Source organism: Rattus norvegicus, chromosome 19, assembly GCF_036323735.1.
Source record: "Rattus norvegicus strain BN/NHsdMcwi chromosome 19, GRCr8, whole genome shotgun sequence".
NCBI classification, from domain to species: domain Eukaryota; kingdom Metazoa; phylum Chordata; class Mammalia; order Rodentia; family Muridae; genus Rattus; species Rattus norvegicus.
In genome coordinates this window covers 39,833,706-39,851,529 of record NC_086037.1, presented here as the reverse complement: position 1 = coordinate 39,851,529, position 17,824 = coordinate 39,833,706, and the positions used below count along the sequence as shown (strand labels likewise).

The window sequence follows — 17,824 nt, the reverse complement described above, 5'->3', positions numbered from 1 at the left end:
CAAAAACAAAAAACAAGCAACCAAAAAAAGCTCTAGGGTTAAATATCGGTGCTAGTGCTGAACTGCACTGCCAGAAGGTATTTTTTTTAAGTAAATAACACTATCTTGGGGGCTGATAATATGATAAAATATCCTGCAACATAAGTTTGCAATGTTACCTGCATTTTATAAATCAAGTCTGACCACCGTTTTGGTTGTTTCCAATCATGTCTGAGTGCATCATCCCGGGAACCCCAAAGAAAATCAGAAATGGGTTCTTGAAGCTGTTGCACAGGGCCAGTATAGACCTGAATATTACAGAGGACACCTTGATTCTTAACACAAGGGATCATTTCTCCATCCCTCTTGTCACATAATTTATGACAAGATGTCACCTTTCCTAACCTTAGCTTCTTTTCCTAAGTGCTGCTGAAGGGAAGATTTGGTGTCAAGAGGTCTGGACTCAAACCACAGGAACACTGAATTCATTTAAATAGGTGTAGTTTATTGAATGCACACACCAATACAGTTCAACCAGAGCAACAGCTCACAACTGTGTCCTGGACATTGCTAGGCCCAGCTCATTGCAAAATCCACATGGGCTAAAGCACAAGTGCTGGAAATGCTGCTGTCTATGGGCCCTGACTCGGGTCATTTTACACATAATTGTTCCTATTTTCCTTGAATCTAATGGGTCCTATGCGAAGCTCATAGTTGGGGAACTTGTTAAGATTAACAAACCTCATAACATACAGAACATAACAGGGTATGTGACCAGCACCACACAGTTCAGTGTCAGGTTTTTTTTTTTCTTTTGTTAGTTTGTTTGTTGGCATCCATGATGTGGAGGCGTATTACAGAACAATAGGAAAGAGCTGGCTGCTGTGTAACAAATTTGCTGCTATTAAGGTAGGTATGGGGGCAAGACTTCAGCAGTAGCCCTTAAGATGGGAAGGAGATGATGTGTTTGATACCTGAAAGGAGCTGCCTCAGCTGTGTTTCTCTGCCTGCTCAGTGCCCATTCACCATCACTCTGTCCCTGAAGAGGAACTCAAGGTCTGCCCCCTGCTGCCTGTGAGCCAGGACGAGGCACAGAAAGGCAAGGCCACAGCACTGGTTTCCAATTCCTCAGTAATGCTGGATTTCCAATAATGTACTTGTATACACAAACACAGTGTGGTAAGTTACAATAGATACTAATCATTTCTCACATACAGCAGCAGCTGATTGACTACAACTAATTCTATTTAAAAAAAAAAAGAAACCTGGCTCTTGTGGAAATATACAAAGAAATATCTACGATGGTGGGCAATGAATTCTGCCATGGACTGAACTCAGAAAGGTGGGGTTGTGAGAAAGATGCATGGTCAAATAGCCCACCAGGTTCACATTGTGTCAACTTGATTTAATCTAAGGACAAAGAAGTGGAGTGTCTCTGATGGCTTCCTTCTAACCCCTTGAAAGGATCCCTGTGTATTGGCCTCAGTACATCACACTTCTTGCTGGGGCAACAACACTCAAGGAAGCTTGAGATTGTCATAGGCACAGTGTTATGCTACATATACAGAGTAGATAATACTACGATGTTCAGATGATGATATCCATTTGTATGCACTCTTAAGGTGAACCTAAGGAAAGAGAGTTCAAGGTCCTTAGAATAGAAAGATCAGTCCCAGTTTTTTTTCTACCATTCCAAACTGAACGACTGGTAGGGAGAGAATGGTAGATAATCGCGAATTGGTGGATGATGCTTTGAATGAAGGGTGGGTTTCTGTGCTGGTTTTAGACAGGGTCTCAAGTATCACAAGTTGCCCTCTCCCTGGCAGGCCAGGTTCACTTTGAGCTCAGATAAACCTGCTTCCACTTTCCAATAGATAGTCTGACAAGAGTGGCCTCCAAGGACTGTGAGGACAGCATTAGCCTTTGACAGTTGAGGTGTGTAACCCACAACTATAGTTTTAGCCACGATTTCCCATGTCTACCAGCTATTTCAGATTGTTGCTGTTCTATGCCTGACAATCAAGGACACAGAAAAATAACCTGATAGAGAGCAAGGACATGGTAATCACATCCTTACCTCTTCTGTACGTTCTGGATGAGGTTTGTTAAAATTCCAATATTGCAAAAAGCTTTATATAGGGCCCATCACATCAAGGGTCACTGTGCACTGTTTTATCTAAAATGTCTAATCAGAACTGACCACCAGATAACACTTCCTGCAGTCCTCATATGAGAAGCTTGAGATTTTGTTTTGACTTTTTCTTTTCTCTGTCTTTCTTATTTTTTGCTATATAAATTGAGAGAAAGATAGTTAGGGCCATGAATTTGCCCCCAAAATTTGAACTATGGATGTGATCAATCAGTGTTAGTGTGTGCATTCTATAAAGTATTCATTTTTCACTATGATAGATGCTTTTGTGTTTGGTGTGGTGGCCATTTCCCAGAGTTCAGGTGCTGGGACCTTGCTCTATCCACTTAATGATGTTTATAGCCTTATTTTAGACGTTTATCTGCACCCCCTATATCTCTTGACTATTTTATTTTTCTGGTAGAAGCTCATGAGATATCTTACTCAGGCCTGTGAGCAGTGCTCCTTTGGCGACATTGGTGCAGAGAGGAGAACCCCACAAGCAGCATGAGGTTCCCTTCATTGGTGGCTCCAATATTTCACTTTCCTCTGCCAACTGGTCTCCACACTTTTCCTAGCACCTTAAAGACGTCAACTCTTTCTCCTAAGGAATATTCTGGCAATTGTCCATTGCTAAGCACATGACTTCATGAGTGTTCCCCTAACACACACCCATGTTGTAACCTACCATGCAGACTATTTCTTGATGTGATTTAAAGCACCTGTACATAATGAGACAAGAGAAATTTTGACTGCATATTCAAATTGGTGTGAAATCTCAGGAATTTTTAATGGCTAACAATAGTGAATGAGGACAATTTGAGTTAGGATGAGACATTTTTAGGGCAAGATATGGAAGGAAACATTCATTTAGATGCATAGGAATTACTAAGGTTTTTTATAATCAAGCCTTGAGGAAAATTTGGCTTTGGAAGCAGGAGATGCTCAGTGACTCTGTCCCAGGAAAGTCTCCTGGAAAGGGCACCTCTGCCTATGCTCAATACAGGGAGATCATTAGCAGGGAGGCAAAGTCTGCTCCCCATGACATCAGCTGTCCCTTCTTGGACATTCTATTGTCTCCTAGAGAGTTCTGGCATCCTCTGTGATGTCACCAGTGTTGTAGTGACAACCAGTGCCCTAGTTTCTCTCAGTCTGAGTCTGGCAGTTACAAGCTAAGACATGTTTTCCCGTCTTCGCAAGCGTTTTGGGAGGGGGAACGTCGATTGTGGAGAGACTAGGGTGAAGGAATCTAGCCTTTCGTCTCAAAGTAATGATGGACAAAGACAGCGCTTCTGGGGAATGTGGAGTAAGTTCTGGGCAGTGTATTTTGAGCTTCCTGTCAGGGTGGCTGCAGGGTTAAGCTGACCTTTCTAGCAATGGCCCACAACAACTGGAACATCTGAAAAGGAATTGAATTTCCATGAATATCACAATTCCTGAAAGTCAGGATTTCAGAACTTTAGTTTCCCCATCCCCACAGGGAGAATATGGTAAGGCCAATCCTATTATCCTGTGAATTTCTGGCCTTTCCTTTTACAGTGCATTTGTTATGTTACATTGATATAATAACACCATGAGGAGTCATGGAGGGTCCACCTTTTCTGAGTTTAGACAGGGCAGCAATGTATTTCACTATCATTGCTTCTTTAAACACAGTGGATATCTGACAGAGTAACAGGGAGAGAATTGTGCTCCAGGCAATAACCTTATGTTCTTAGACCTCCTCTGATTTCTTCTAACTGGCAGGGTCATCATTAGCTTTATATATTAGAGGTTGTGTGTTACACACATTTTTCTAAAATACCAAAACTGTTTGGAACATGTGGACCAAGATTCAGCCTGTAACCTATTGGAACTTCTGGGGCATTTGTTATTTCATATGCGGGATTTGATAAATCTGTTGAACATGTCCTTCCTGGAAATGTGTTTTAAATCCAAAGTTGTTGGCCTAGAGTATCAGGGTAAGACATCTGAGTGTCTCCAATCACTCAAGTTTTGTGGATGGTGAATTTATGGTGAGTTCTGAAACCACAGCAGTGAGGGTCCTGAAATAAAGCTGTACCCTGTTCAGCTGATAATAATCCTGGAGAAGCCATCTCCGTGGTACATGTAAGCACGTGATATCCAGCATAGGGAACACCTGGCTGCTTACATCTCTTGGTCTCTATAGAGTAGTGGGAGAACTGAGATCCCCTGAGGAGGTCTCTTAAGCATAGGCCAATTGCCTAGCAATGACACTGGGTTCTAGGCTTGTTCTATTTAGGCCTCACTGTGGTCTATGTACACTCTATGCATTCTCCCCATGCATTTTCACTTGTGCTCTTCTACCTACAGATGCTGGGAGAGAAACATCATCCCCTGAAACTGCCCTAAGCGAGAAGCAGGCCAAGAAGGAAAAGGAGAGGCTGATTAAAGAGCTGCAGCTCATTACCGAGGAGAGAAATGACCTGAGAGATCGCCTGAGGTTTCTGACAGAGAGATCTATGAAAAACAGGTATGAATTGCTCCAAACGTTCTTGTTTCATTCCTGGGTCTGCAAGGTCACCTTCATCTCATCCTATTAAGGTTTTGGGTTCTAGAAAGCTGTGCCTCCCTAACCACCATGTGCTAAACCTCACCTCCCATATAGAGGAGATTCAGAACCTGACCCTTCCTGAGGAGCGAGATGGACAATGGACTCATCTGCCTCCATTTATTGAAAAGCAGGATTTTCAGGGATAAAGTCAGGGAGAGTGAGTTCCCAGTGTGCATTTGCAAAGCCCTTGACAGCTGGTGGCTTTGCAAGATTGTAATTGCAGTGAGTTTATGATGAGTCTCTGTACGTGCTAGGCAGGTGACTGAGTGCTGGAAGATCCAGGCAGCAGCCTGAGGGTCCTGGTCCTAAACTGTTCATCTCAATGCTTGACTAGAAGTTCTCAGGCTCAGGCCTGTTTGTTATTGTCTGTGTGTCTTGCCCTCTGAGACAGCAATGGTGCATGCATTTCTCCTGGTTCTCACAGTGCTCTCTGTTTCCATATTTGTCTTTCTCTTTCTCTGACTCTGTTTACATTTCTCTTTTATTTGTGGGTGTGTCTCAGTCTGTGAGTCTGTGTGTGCATACATCCAAATGCATATGCACAACTTTTATATGTTTATATTTCCCTCCACACTTGGAATCTAGGGGTCTATGTCTTAGCCTGAATATTTACCTGTAACACTTTCATGGTCATGTGAATGCTTTGTTCTGGGAGCCCCACTGTCAACAGCACAGTTCTTTGCCTATGTGGCCACGTTTGTCTGTACATTTGTATTCCTTGTGCAGATTATAATTTTGGGTTGATATATGGTCTGTTATCAGGACAGGAAAAAAGAAATCACAGGATTCTGGGTGTGTTGGGTTTGGGGGAGCATGGAGAGGTGTGGCCTAGGCCCTTGATAGCTCAACTGGCTTGACTGCAGATTTCCTCTTGATTGAACAAAGGGAGCCAGGGAACCCTCCATCTGGATGCTGAGATTCTGGTGTCCTGGACGCAGAAAAACACGTTTCTGAAGCTGAAGAAGATCCAATATGTAGAATTCAGAAGGTGTCCTTCCAGGACTGGGGTAGTACAGGACCCACCCTGAGTTCATATATTTCTAAATGCTGATGTTCATTGTATTCTATCATTTGGGGCCAGGCCACACTTCAGGGCAAATCCATATTATGAAGACCTGGAGAGAATGGAGGAGGCAGTCATGTCAATTCTGCACAACTTAGAGATGGAGAACAGTGAGATCCATGAGAACAACCATAAGCTGAAGAAGGAGATTACCTTCTCTAGGTAAGTCCTGGTCAGAAAGGCTATCACCTGTGGAATGGCCATTTCTGACTTTCTTTGTTCTGGATTGGACGGTCTTCAGCTCTGGTTCTATCTCTTGTGCTGTTTACACATCAGTGTGCCAGGGTCATTAGGACTCAGTTTTCAGTTCCATAAAAGACTGTTACTCATCCCAGGATTGTCTAGGCATCTTCAGAAGGCTCTAGATAGAACAGTACTGATTGAGGTCATCAGAAGGTTATTAGGCTGACCTGGATCTCTGGGGTCACACCAGGTTTTACAACACTCAGTGCGTGGACCACATGGTTAGCATGACCTTCCCTTGGTTCTACTGACCTCTTTTGAGGGTGTTTGCCCACTCCTAATTGATGTAGCCCCCATGCATTGGGCTTTCATGGATAGTTGTAGATCCATGTTCTTTTTGAGAGATGTGGACACTAATTGGTGCTCCGGCCAAGCAAAGAATTTATTCTTCCCGGAATTAACTCTTTGTGGTTTGTGCAGCAGCATTATATGTATTGAGATGTATTCTATTAAGTCTTCATGGGTATCTGGGACCTGGTAGTGTTAGTGGCACTCGGGAGTAGGGATGGGAGAAAGGGGCAGCATGATCTTACTATGCAGACTGTATTTCCAGAAACCTGCTCAGCCAGCTCCTGATGGAGAACACATGTAGGAAAAAGTTGGTCCCACTGAAGCAGGAGAGCAAGGAGGTACATCTTGATAGTGCACTGAACCAGAAATATTTGGTTGACTTCAACAAGAAAGATAAAGACCAGCAACGTCCAGACCCACCATCATCAGGTACGGACGAGCAGCTGTTAGCTTAACAATATCTGATAAAATTTGCCAATTTGATACATCTTTGCTTTCTCCTACCACCTTTCTAATTTACACTCCCAACCAGCAATCACCTCATGTAATGGAATTGTTCATTGCTCTGCCTATGCACAAGTATTCTCGGAAGTTAACCACTTTTCAGAAACTGAATAATTTTGCAAGTATATTTTGCTGCTCTTTTTGAAGCTGCATTATAGAAATGGTGACAGATCAATAACATATCACATTATTGCATATCCATCCACGTGATAGATTGGATGCTATGTAGAGTTTTGAACAAGTTCTTGGTTCTTTGACAAATGACACTCTGTGGTCATGTGACTTCTTGTGTAGGAAGCACCTTTCCGGGATAAGAACCAAGTGCAAATGTCAAATTAGTACTTGTCATTGGCTTTAACCTTGGTGACATATGGACATCTCCTTTCTTCCTGCAACCCAATGAGGTTCCTTCCATTGCCCTGTTCTTGGTTTGCACTGGTATAAGTCTGGGTCCCATATTGGCAGCCCACATTACTGTGAGGCTCTCTGGAGATTTTGCCCTGCCCACAGATTTAGCAACAATGATATCAGTTAAAAGGTCCATGTTGACTGTCCAATAGAACTGAGGTGGTAGAAGGCAGCATTCTGACAGCTGGCTTGCATTTCCCCACCAAATCAGTGTCTGAAAAACTGCCTTCCTCTCCCAGGTCTCAGAAAGTGCAAGAGAGCTGGAATTGGACACACACCAGTAAGAGAGCTTCCTGAGGAATAAGTTGCTTTCTCAGGAGTCCCTGATGACAAACATCCTGAACGGTAACAACATTTTTTGGATGAGTATTCTTCCTCAGAGTTAATTTGTCATTTCTTATAGACCCTAAATTTATGTAACACTAAGCCAGTCTGACTGATTGAGGTCTTACTCACTTTCTTCTTCAGAAAACACCACTTGAGAGACAACTTGGGGGACTGCCTTTCATTATGTGTGCTAGAGGAGAAACAGCAATACATCTGTGCTTCTAAATGTTAAGAATATGCTGTTTAGAAATATTTTTGTTATGATTTTAATTGAAGTTTTCTTTTTGTTGTTTCATATTTATATGTTCTTGTTACTATTTTTCACTTTCAAATATTTTTACATATTTTTATTTATTCATTTTAATCCTGTTTTGTTGTAAAAATGTATTTGTTATGAATAAAAATTGAATTCTATCTCTTGACTCTTAAGACCATCATTCTTACTCAAGGGTTCTGTCCCCTCCTGTGGGCTTAGAACTGACAGCTATAGATGGATCTCTGCATGTTCCATGGAGCCTGAGCTAATAAGTGAATTCAAAGTCACCAATGGGTACCCAGTGTGACAGTGTCTTTTGTGAGGATAATGTGGCTGTTTCTCTGACACACCCTTTATGATGTAATCACTGACATGCTTTACCCAATTGTTAGGGTCCATGTGGTTCTTCTGAGAGAGCACAGATGCTCTAACCTGTGAGTCATCACCACAGCTCCTGCAGGTGGCTTTTGTTATTCCACATGAGGTGCTGTATTAGGTGGACAGGATCACCTACAATTAAATAGAGAGATCTCAGGAGATGTGTACTCACAGGGAACTTACTGAGCCGTGCGTACTCAATGTGTTAGGTTGCCAGGCATCCCTACAGGGCTCTGGTGTTCCCACTGCTCATTGTGGGTCAGGATCATCCTCCAGCATCACTTAGTGTCCATATTAGAGCAGATCTTTCACCTATTATCAATGATGACCATATGAATTATGCACATTTGATAAAATACAGAATAGAAACTAGCTTCCTGTAGGCCAGATTGGCATAATGGGTTTTTTGATTGTTAGCAAGAAAATTATTTTTACCTGAGAAGTTTAGGGAAGAAGCTCAAGAGCATCCATAGTGAATGTAGCCTGCAACTGTGAACACAGGTTTCTTTTGGAGAGCAGGCCTGTGCAAGCCCAGAACCTAGGTGGAACAGTTCAAGCTACAGTTTTTCCATGGCTAATCTGTGATCGTATTGAGAATGTATTTTTTCCAGGTGACTGATTTCCAATTTATGGAATTGAACTAACTTACTGAGAGTGGAGGTGACTCAGAGAGTTAAAGTACAGAAGGACCAATCCAGAATGTCCACAAAAGCTTGCTGTCACCCCAGGGCTTTTAAAAGCTCAGCAGCTAGAGAAGCAATGTAGTATTTGGTTATTCTCATGCTTAGGTCTAGTCATTCATTATAAGCTGACCATGACACAAAAAGTGTCATCTGTGTCAAAATAGAAGCTAGTTGTAACTAGATTCACACCACACTATCACATTACTACCGTATTTGAGGTTCTCAGTTACTATCTAAGAACCTGGAAGAGGCTTGGGTCTTGCTACACAAACTCATGATTTATGTCTTCAGGACACTGTGCACTTTGTTCTGTTAATGCTACCATTGGCATACAATACCTTGGATACTTTGTGCTGACATCTGTGACATGAGACAATAGTTCATGCCATCCTAACCTGAATAAACTGTCCTTAGAGTACAGTGTGGTATGAGGGGCCTTCTTTTCCTATGAGATAGCAAAACATTTCCAGTCTCCAGTCAAGTCTGTCAGACATTGTCCAGTGCCTGTCTTGAGATGTCCACCTTTTCAGCTGAGAGTCTTCATCCAGGCTGCTCTGTAATTTTGTAGAAGATTAATAGGGTTCCAGCCCTAGTATTTAATTCAGTGTGACTGTACTTGCTGAACATGCTCAAAGCCCTATGTTCCACCCTAGCCCTCTGTGCTTTAGAGAAAAAAAAATAAAGAACCACATTGCACGTGAAGTTTCTCCTCCAACAAAATGGGAGCCTGCATAGGGCCTTTCAGTAACTCTAAGCCCCAGCTTCCCCACAGCTCCCTCCATCAATTCCATTATTGGTGTGTTTTCATTACTGCTCACTTTCTTCTTCGTGTGCAAAGAATGTGCACCATGTCTGTACAGTGTGTGTGTGTGTAGTCCCTAGTGAAAACTGTCGAGGTGCATGCAGACTCATGTTGCTACTGTCCCATGGCACTGAAAGAGCGTACCCCTATACGGGGAGCCGCGTCTCTCACTCCGATCGCGGGGTGGGGTGCCCCCAGAAATCACGAGTAGCCATTCTTGATGTAACAGCAAGAGGTAGCTTTTATTAACGAGATCCCGGGTCTTAGCGGGATCCTGGGTCGACATGTATCTCACACAGGAGACAGAGGAATCGACCCGGAGCTTCCAAACTCGGGGGTTTTTATAGGGGAGATAAGGGGCATTCGCGCAGTTACACATGATTGGTCAATTCAAAAGGTGCACGGTTACTTTCGGCTCGAAATGACATCAGCAAGGAGTATGTGTTATCTAGCAGCTCGGCAGGCAGGTAGGGTGGCTCATCTCACTCAGGGGGGTGAAGGAAGGGGAGGGTGTCCTTGGGGAAGGAAGGATGGTCAGTGTCCTTGGGGCTGATAGCTGGTTTGGCAAGTCCTATCTCTGGCTCTCCCTCAGGCACGTCCGGCCCTGCACATCGGACTCTGACAATGAGCAACCTTTATGAAACTCTAGTTCTGCACATTCGGGCTCTGACAATGAGTAACCTTTATGAAACTCTAGTTCTACAGCACCTTGCAGGGAGCACTGAAATGGTGGGCTACTTTAATCCAGCCTTAACCAGGCTGTGCATGGTTTGCAGTGAGATTGTGATGTCATCACCACTACAGAGAGCAGCATAAGCTTCATTTATTCCATGCTGCTGTTACCACGCCTCATCTTATACAGTGTCACGTCGGATTTGATGGCAGGAAATTAATTCAAGGCTCAAATCAAATCAATCAATTACAAACAAAGAGAAAAATACAAAGAGTCAAGGGAACCAAGAGCTGTGTGTTGGTTTTTTTGTTTGTTTGTTTGCTTGCTTGTTTTGTTTTTGTTTCTTTTTTTTCTTTTTCTTTTTGAGGAGATCCACCAGACAGATAACTCCTTCTCAAACAAACTGCACACCAGAGAGACAATACCTAAATTGACAAAACTAGAAATGAAAAGGGGGATATAACAATAGACAATGAACAAATTCAACAATCCTCCCTGGTTTTAACGGCCTGGGGAAGTTGGGAAGCCAATATTCCCTATCCTGTGTGACTTTCCCTGCAGAGTGAGCTGTCCTGCAGGAGATGCTTTCACATGCTTCTCTAAAAGCACCTGTTCCTCAGATCTAGATCAGCTGTGAAAACAGGCTTCTCCATGTCAGGGTGAGAGCTCCCCCTCCCAGTTCAGAGCTGCAACACCAGAGGATCCTCCAGCCCCAGTGCTGGGTGGGTCCCAAGGAGGAGTTAGAGCAAAGTGCCCCTTCTGAGAAGTCACTTAGAACAGAAGGTTCAGAAGTGACAGTCAACCCCCAAGTGCTTCTTCCAGGAGAAAGCAACCTGCTCTCCTTTTGAAACAGTGTAGGCTCCCACATGACCCAGTTCTGTGAATTGGCAAGATTTTCTGGAGCTTAGTTCCCCAGAAACACTGGGGCTACATTCTTGATCCATGCTCATTCCCACAACAAAAGGTCCTCCTCCCCACCCCACCCCCCAGGCCTTGAGTTGATCCCAGGTTCTGGACTTCCTTCCCTCAGGAGGCTTCTCTACTTTGGCTGCTACAGAAACCTGTTATGAGGACAGGAACAGAGAGTTAAGAGGTCAAAGTCATCTTTCCACTGATGTTCTTTCTCAGAGGTCAGTGGGACACTTAAAGAGTTTTGTGTATACATTTTATTAAGCAAGGGACAATCATGCATCAGACACAGGAAACTAACAGCACATCTACTGGACCTCCTTCTGGCCTGTGCTTCTGTGTGCTGAAACCTGGCGACCAACTTCCTGTGGTGTTTCCCAGGATGACTATGCACATTACTACACTGGCGTAAATCCTCAAAACTCACAAACAGCAACAGGACCGCCACAGGAACGGTTCTCCATCAACAGATACCACAGACCAGCAAGCAGAAGCATGGGAGGGTGGTGCTGTGGTTCACACACTTCTCTTTCATCACTAGGGCAGGTGACCTGCTGAAGAAAATAAGGAGGCAGCAGGATGGAAGAGGAAAACTAAAACCCAGTCCTTGCATTAGACACTCAAGCATATTCAGACTAGAAGAGAGAAGTTTGCCAAGAATGAGGGCCACTTTGGGCATCCATCATCAATAGCCCTGGATGTCTAGGCCAGCATCAGATCCAGCCGTCTCCAGGCAGCTGTCTGCCAGGCCCTTAAGGGCACTAAGAGCATTAACCATGAAGAACAGAACAAGATCTCTGCCTCTTGCCTGCCTGACAGCCAAGCATGTGTCTGCTCTGGCAATGCTCACGCTGGGACTCCTGCTAGATATTAAGGTATAGAGAGCTGATAGTTGATTAAGACCCAGTTCCAAAAGGAAGATACCTGATATTTCATTCTGGCATCCATATGTGCATGCATGTTTGTACAGGCTGTTAGAATCTCTCTCTGTCTCTCTCTCCGTCTCTCTCTCTCTCTCTCTCTTTCTCTCTCTCTCTCTCTCTCTCCCTCTCTCCCTCTCTCCCTCTCTCTCCCCCCACTGTGTGTGTGTATCTCTCTCTCTCTCTCTCTCTCTCTCTCTCTCTCTCTCACACACACACACACACACACACACACACACACACTCACATTCAAAGTTTTGAAGCACAGCAGCAGAACAATCTCTGGGACTCTAAGTCTGAGCAGCCTCATCTGTGAGGCACAGCTTCTGTGTGAGAGCTTGTTTGTGTGAGAGGCATAGGGTGTCTGAGGAAGGTTGCTGGTGTCCATCCCTGGCCTGCATGTGCATGCATACAGACACATGGACACATGCACACACTCAGTACCTCTCATCCAATCCTGAAGTCTGAAAACACTGAATTTCAAATCCAGGCGTTCTCCTACCCTACACCTTCACTCAGGAATTGGAGATGAGGCTTTGCAAGAATTCTCAACCAGTGAGACTGGCCCAGACCTTCTGAGATCCATTCTGCCCCAGGAGAACACAGCAGGTGTTATCAGGACAACACAGAAACTCAAAACTCCAGCCTGATGCAGGGACTGCCTGCTGGGTTAGGAGACTCAGAATCAGGTTCCTGAACGAAAACATCACCTCTGAACACACGGGGTCGCTGTGGCTATGCCTTCTAGGCATCTTCAGCAGCAGCTTAAATGGACTAGGGATAACAATGGGAATCTGCCTGCAGGGTGATGTGGGAATCCCTTCATTAAGGCTTGGTCACCAAGTGATGCCCCAGAAACCCTTGGACCCCCGCTACTCTTCTTGGGGTACAGTCCAGGCAGAGGCTGAAAATAAAACATTCTGATTATAAACTGAGTTTAACAGATAATCCGGAACCTGAAGGCCACAGGAACAAAGGCCTGCACTGCAGGGGTGAGGTGTCACTGCAGGGATGACCACACACTACAGGGGTGAGGTGTCACAGCAGGGATGACTACACACTGCAGGGGTGGATGACCACACATTGCAGGGGTGAGGTATCACTGCAGGGATGACCACACACTGCAGGGGTGAGGCATCACTGCAGGGGTGACCACACACTGCAGGGGTGACCACACTCTGCAGGGGTGAGGCATCACTGCTCGGATGACCACACACTGCAGGGATGACCACACACTGCAGGGGTGAGGTGTCACTGCAGGGATGACCACACACTGCAGGGGTGAGGCATCACTGCGGGGATGACCACACACTGCAGGGGTGAGGCATCACTGCGGGGATGACCACACACTGCAGGGGTGAGGCATCACTGTGGGGATGACCACACGCTGCAGGGGTGAGGTGTCACTGCAGGGATGACCACACACTGCAGGGGTGAGGTGTCACTGCAGGGATGACCAGGAAGCTGACTGAGCTCCTCAGGGCTCTCCCTGTCCTGAATGTGCTTCCCTTCTAGGTGAGCACTGCAGCTTTCAGGTTGCTGGAGGCCTGTGTGGGCAGCAGTAGAAACTGCTAGCCTTGTTATTCACAGCTGAAACTATCACACAGGGCATTCCAGAAGTGAACACCACCAAAGTGGGGCCTTTCACAGCATTCTGGGTAGGATGGCAAAAGCCCCATGACAATTTCGCCTGTGATCCATACCAAATGTCTACTGTCAGTGCCTGTCTCTTAGGAGCCACCTGGATGATTCAGGGGATGGTCCTGAAGAAAAGGCTTGGCAAAATTGAGGTCTCCAAAGCAAGAGGAGCAGTGAGGAGGTGCAGGGGCCGTAGACCATGGAGACTGACATATGCTGATGCTAGACTACCCAGATTCATCCCTGTGTCCAAGCCTGGATGTCACAGAGGCACCTGGCAAAGGTCCCAACAGTGTCCTTCAGGATTCAGCTGTCTCCCTACTTGCCCTCCACCTCACCCACTTCCTGTGGTTCTGGGAGTAAAGGACTTCATCACCTTTTTCATATTGCAGGCACCATGACTCGACCACTATTCCTCCTGCACCAGCCACATTGTTTGTCATAGGATACGACTGCTGCACCAGGAAGACCCATAGCATAACCAGGACCCTGCAATGAAAAGCAGGCCTGGCCCTTCATGCTGAATGTCAGGAAAAGCACCCGGCCTTCTATTTGCTGCAGACTGGATTCCTCAGCCTTCCTGTTAGGCACAGGGTGATAGTAACCTTCACAGGATACTTAGTGTTTATAAGACATTTATAGAATTCATCTGGTATGTAGGCCCTTGGACTAGGAGCTAGTATCAAGGCATCAAGTAGGAGGAAATACAGAAACATTCTAAAAAGGGACAGCCAGGGGCCAGTGGGATGGCTCAGTGATTGAGGACCAGAGTTCAGATCCCAGCACCCACATGGATGTTCACAGTCATCTGCAGAATCAGATCTAGGGGGTCCTATGGCCTCTCCAGCTCCCAAGCAGCTACATGTGTGCGTATTAGTCACTTCTCACTCACCGTGAAACAACCTAAGCCACAAAACATCCCACACCTTCTAAGATGGGCCTATCCCTGGGGAAGTCTTGTGTGTTCTGGGCTTCAGCTCTAGGAAGGCTTGGCGCTGTTTTATAGGATGTCTTATTCCTTATATCAGCAGAGAAAGGAAAAAAAAAGATCCAGTCCTGGAACCCTACAGGATACTGCCATGATGTCACTACTGTGCTGGCATAGGTTTAGAGATCTCTCCATGATTCATCCGAGTCACCTAGAGCTCAGGGAATGATGGAAAAGTCCACGTGAGTCTGCCCAGAGCTTGCAACCATGAGAAAGCTCGGAAAACACAGGCCACTTGTGGTATTCTGATCCTGGGTCAATTCAAGCCTCTTGAGCCTGGAGCTAAGACAAACAAGCACACTGGCCTGAGTGCACAGGCCAGATCTCAGAGCCTGTTTGCCAACCACGGAACACTCTAGATCCCTCCTCTCAGCTGGACCTTGTTCCTCTACACCTCATCCGCCCAAGCTTCTCAAGAAATGAAGCTACCAGGTTAATAGGACAACAAACCGAAGGCAGCAAGAGCCTTCAGCCGCCCAGTGGCAGTGATGTCTTTCTTTCTTTCTTTCTTTCTTTCTTTCTTTCTTTCTTTCTTTCTTTCTTTCTTTCTTTCTTTCTCTTTCTTCCTTCCTTCCTTCCATCCTTTCTCTTTCTTTCTTTCTTTCTTTCTTTCTTTCTTTCTTTCTTTCTTTCTTTCTTTCTTTCTCTTTCTCTGTTTTAATCTTGGAGACAGGGTTTCTTTTGTGTAGCTGATCTGGAACTGGCTCTGTAGAGGAAGCTGGCCTAGAATTCACAGAGATCTGTCTGCCTCTGCCACCAAAGTGTTAGGATCAAAGGTCTGTGCCACCACCACCGCATATCCTTCTGTTTTAAAGGAAGAATGTAGCCCTACATGGCAGCGTGAGTTTAGTCCCAGGATGGACATTCTTTATCAGCAGGTCTCAGGGTGGAACTGGATATGTGATCCTGTGCTATAGCACTGTCCAGAGTGAGCAATGCAGCTTCTGAAGAGGAATGCAGGCCTGGCCTCCAGACCTCCACCTTCAAGGCCTCTCTTGAGAGCCTGATGCTCTGGCAAAAGAGACTCCATCTCTCTAGAGGACCTGTGCAGTCAAATGACACCTCAGTGATGAAAACTATCAGTCCCCAAAGGCATGCCATGGAGCAGAGATGGCCTCAGTCATGCGCCTCTGCCCATCTCCAGTTCTTCGTGTCAATAACTCAACCCTTTCATGAACTAGATGGCAATGCTTGAGGCAGGATGATCAGTAGTTTACTGGCCAGTCTGGGCTCTATGAGATCCTCTCCCTGAAATCAGAGCCAGCAGGAAATTCAGCTTGAAAGCTCTTTGTAGCCGAGCTCAACGATCTGGTTCAGAGCCTGGGACCCCACACGGTAGGATAAAGTGACTCCCATGCTTTTTCCTCTACCTTCAACACTCATGCTTTGGAATGCACACCCCTACAATGAGATCAATACACATGGAATAAAAAATTAAACAGAAACATTAATGAAGACAATACAGACATTTTTTAAAAAGGATCCTGGGAACCGTCACTTTGCACTTTCCTTTCTTTTGTCTTGGGAACAGCACCTGCACCAGAGACTGGAGACTTCCTGCAAGAGAGAGAGAGGAGAGATGCATTGTTCATTCAGCTGGAGAGCTGTGCAAAGACCAGAGCCACCCGCCTTTTTCTGACAGTGGGAGCTGGGCCCAAGTGTGGGCTGCTCCTACTAGAGGCACCACAAGAAGAGGAACACCTTCCTCGAACCTTCCTGGAAGTCAGAGCACTGGCTATGGACTTCCCTCAATCCTCAGAGGACTGTTTCAGCGATGGCTCAGAGCCTCTTAGGACAGAGAGGGACCAGAGCTTCCCCCCAAAGCAAGATCCCTGTCTTATCTGACAGGTATGAGGGCTTAGGGATGGGACAGAGGATTTGACAAGGTTACATGTAGCACAGGGGCTAGGTTAATAAGGCAATCAAAGAGGAAAGAGACCTGGAACATTCCTCATCTGTTCTTTTTGCTCTATTGGTAGGGATGAGGGGCAGTGTGGGTAGAGGACTAGGACGCAGCACAGCATTCTCTGCACATGGTTAGCTTTCTAGGCTGCCTGGTCACTGTGACCAGCAACTCTTCAACTGTGCCATTCTACTACCAAGGCTAACACAACTGGTGGACCATGTAGCAATAGGACTTTACTGACTTAGCGACATCTGGAATCACACGATGATCGTGTGTCACAGAAGAGTTTTTTTTTTTTTTAAAGAAAAGGATTTAAAAAAACCTATTTATTTAATCCATATGAGTACACTGTCCCTGTTTTCAGACAGTAGAAGGTAGTAGATGAGATTAGAAATGATTTTGAGACACAGCGTGTTTTTTGGGAATTGAACTCAGATCCTCTGGGATAGCTGTCAGTGGTCTTAACCACTGAGCCATCCCTCCAGCCCCAGTATATTGTATTTTCAATGTTGTTTGTTTTATTTCTTTTCTCACCTATGTCTGTATGGCGTTTCTGTGAGTAGAGGTGCTCATGTGCTTGTGTAAAGGTCAGGGACAACCTGAGCACAGGTCCTCACCTTCTACCTCTCGTCCATGGCTGTGTATGCTAGGCTAGCCCTTCCCCTAACCCTAGAGACTGTCCACTTTAGGCTCCTGTCTCCCTGTGGGAAGTTCTGGATGACAGACTCTACTGCATCCAGGTTCATGTGGCTTCTAGGGACCTAAACTGTTGTTGGGCTTGTTCAGATGAAAATAAACACCATTTCACAGCCCAGGCTGGGCCAGGCAGCGCACGGGTCTTTGCTGCTCTTGCAGAAGACTTGAGTTCAGTCTCCAGCACCCGGGTCAGGTGGCTCACAACCACCTGAGACTCCAGGTCCAGGGACTTCCAACCTCTTCTGGATAAACCTACATGGCAAAAGCAGGGCTGGGAGCTGGAGGCTTCTGGTGTTGGCTTCTCCCTGCAGCAGGGGGCAAAACGTGGGCATGTGAGATAACATGGAACCCTGTAATTCTACAAAGTGCAGAAGCTCCTGATGTCCCTCATGGTGCCCCAGAGCCTGCCCACCACTCATGGAGGCTTCAGTCACATGGCCTTGTCCTGACCTGTGTG

At 45.6% G+C, this 17,824-nt stretch overlaps 1 protein-coding gene across 5 annotated transcripts in view; it reads left to right on the top strand.

Annotated features, from left to right (window-relative positions):
* Window positions 1–870: 870 nt before the first annotated feature.
* The window catches only part of Dlg5l15 (discs large MAGUK scaffold protein 5 like 15), an 88,735-nt gene continuing 71,781 nt past the window's right edge, over window positions 871–17,824 (top strand). The window contains exons 1-6 of one of the 5 annotated variants that reach the window (XM_063278633.1): window positions 871–888; window positions 4,442–4,601; window positions 5,764–5,907; window positions 6,542–6,708; window positions 7,431–7,536; window positions 7,660–7,932. In XM_063278633.1, the coding sequence (XP_063134703.1) occupies window positions 4,591–4,601; window positions 5,764–5,907; window positions 6,542–6,708; window positions 7,431–7,495 (387 nt within the window). In that variant the 5' untranslated portion in view covers window positions 871–888; window positions 4,442–4,590 and the 3' untranslated portion in view covers window positions 7,496–7,536; window positions 7,660–7,932. Of the gene's footprint in view, window positions 889–3,170; window positions 3,414–4,441; window positions 4,602–5,763; window positions 5,908–6,541; window positions 6,709–7,430; window positions 7,537–7,659; window positions 7,933–17,824 lie in introns of those variants that run through there. The other 4 variants (XM_039098098.2, XM_063278632.1, XM_063278630.1 and 1 more) reach the window with 4 other exon arrangements.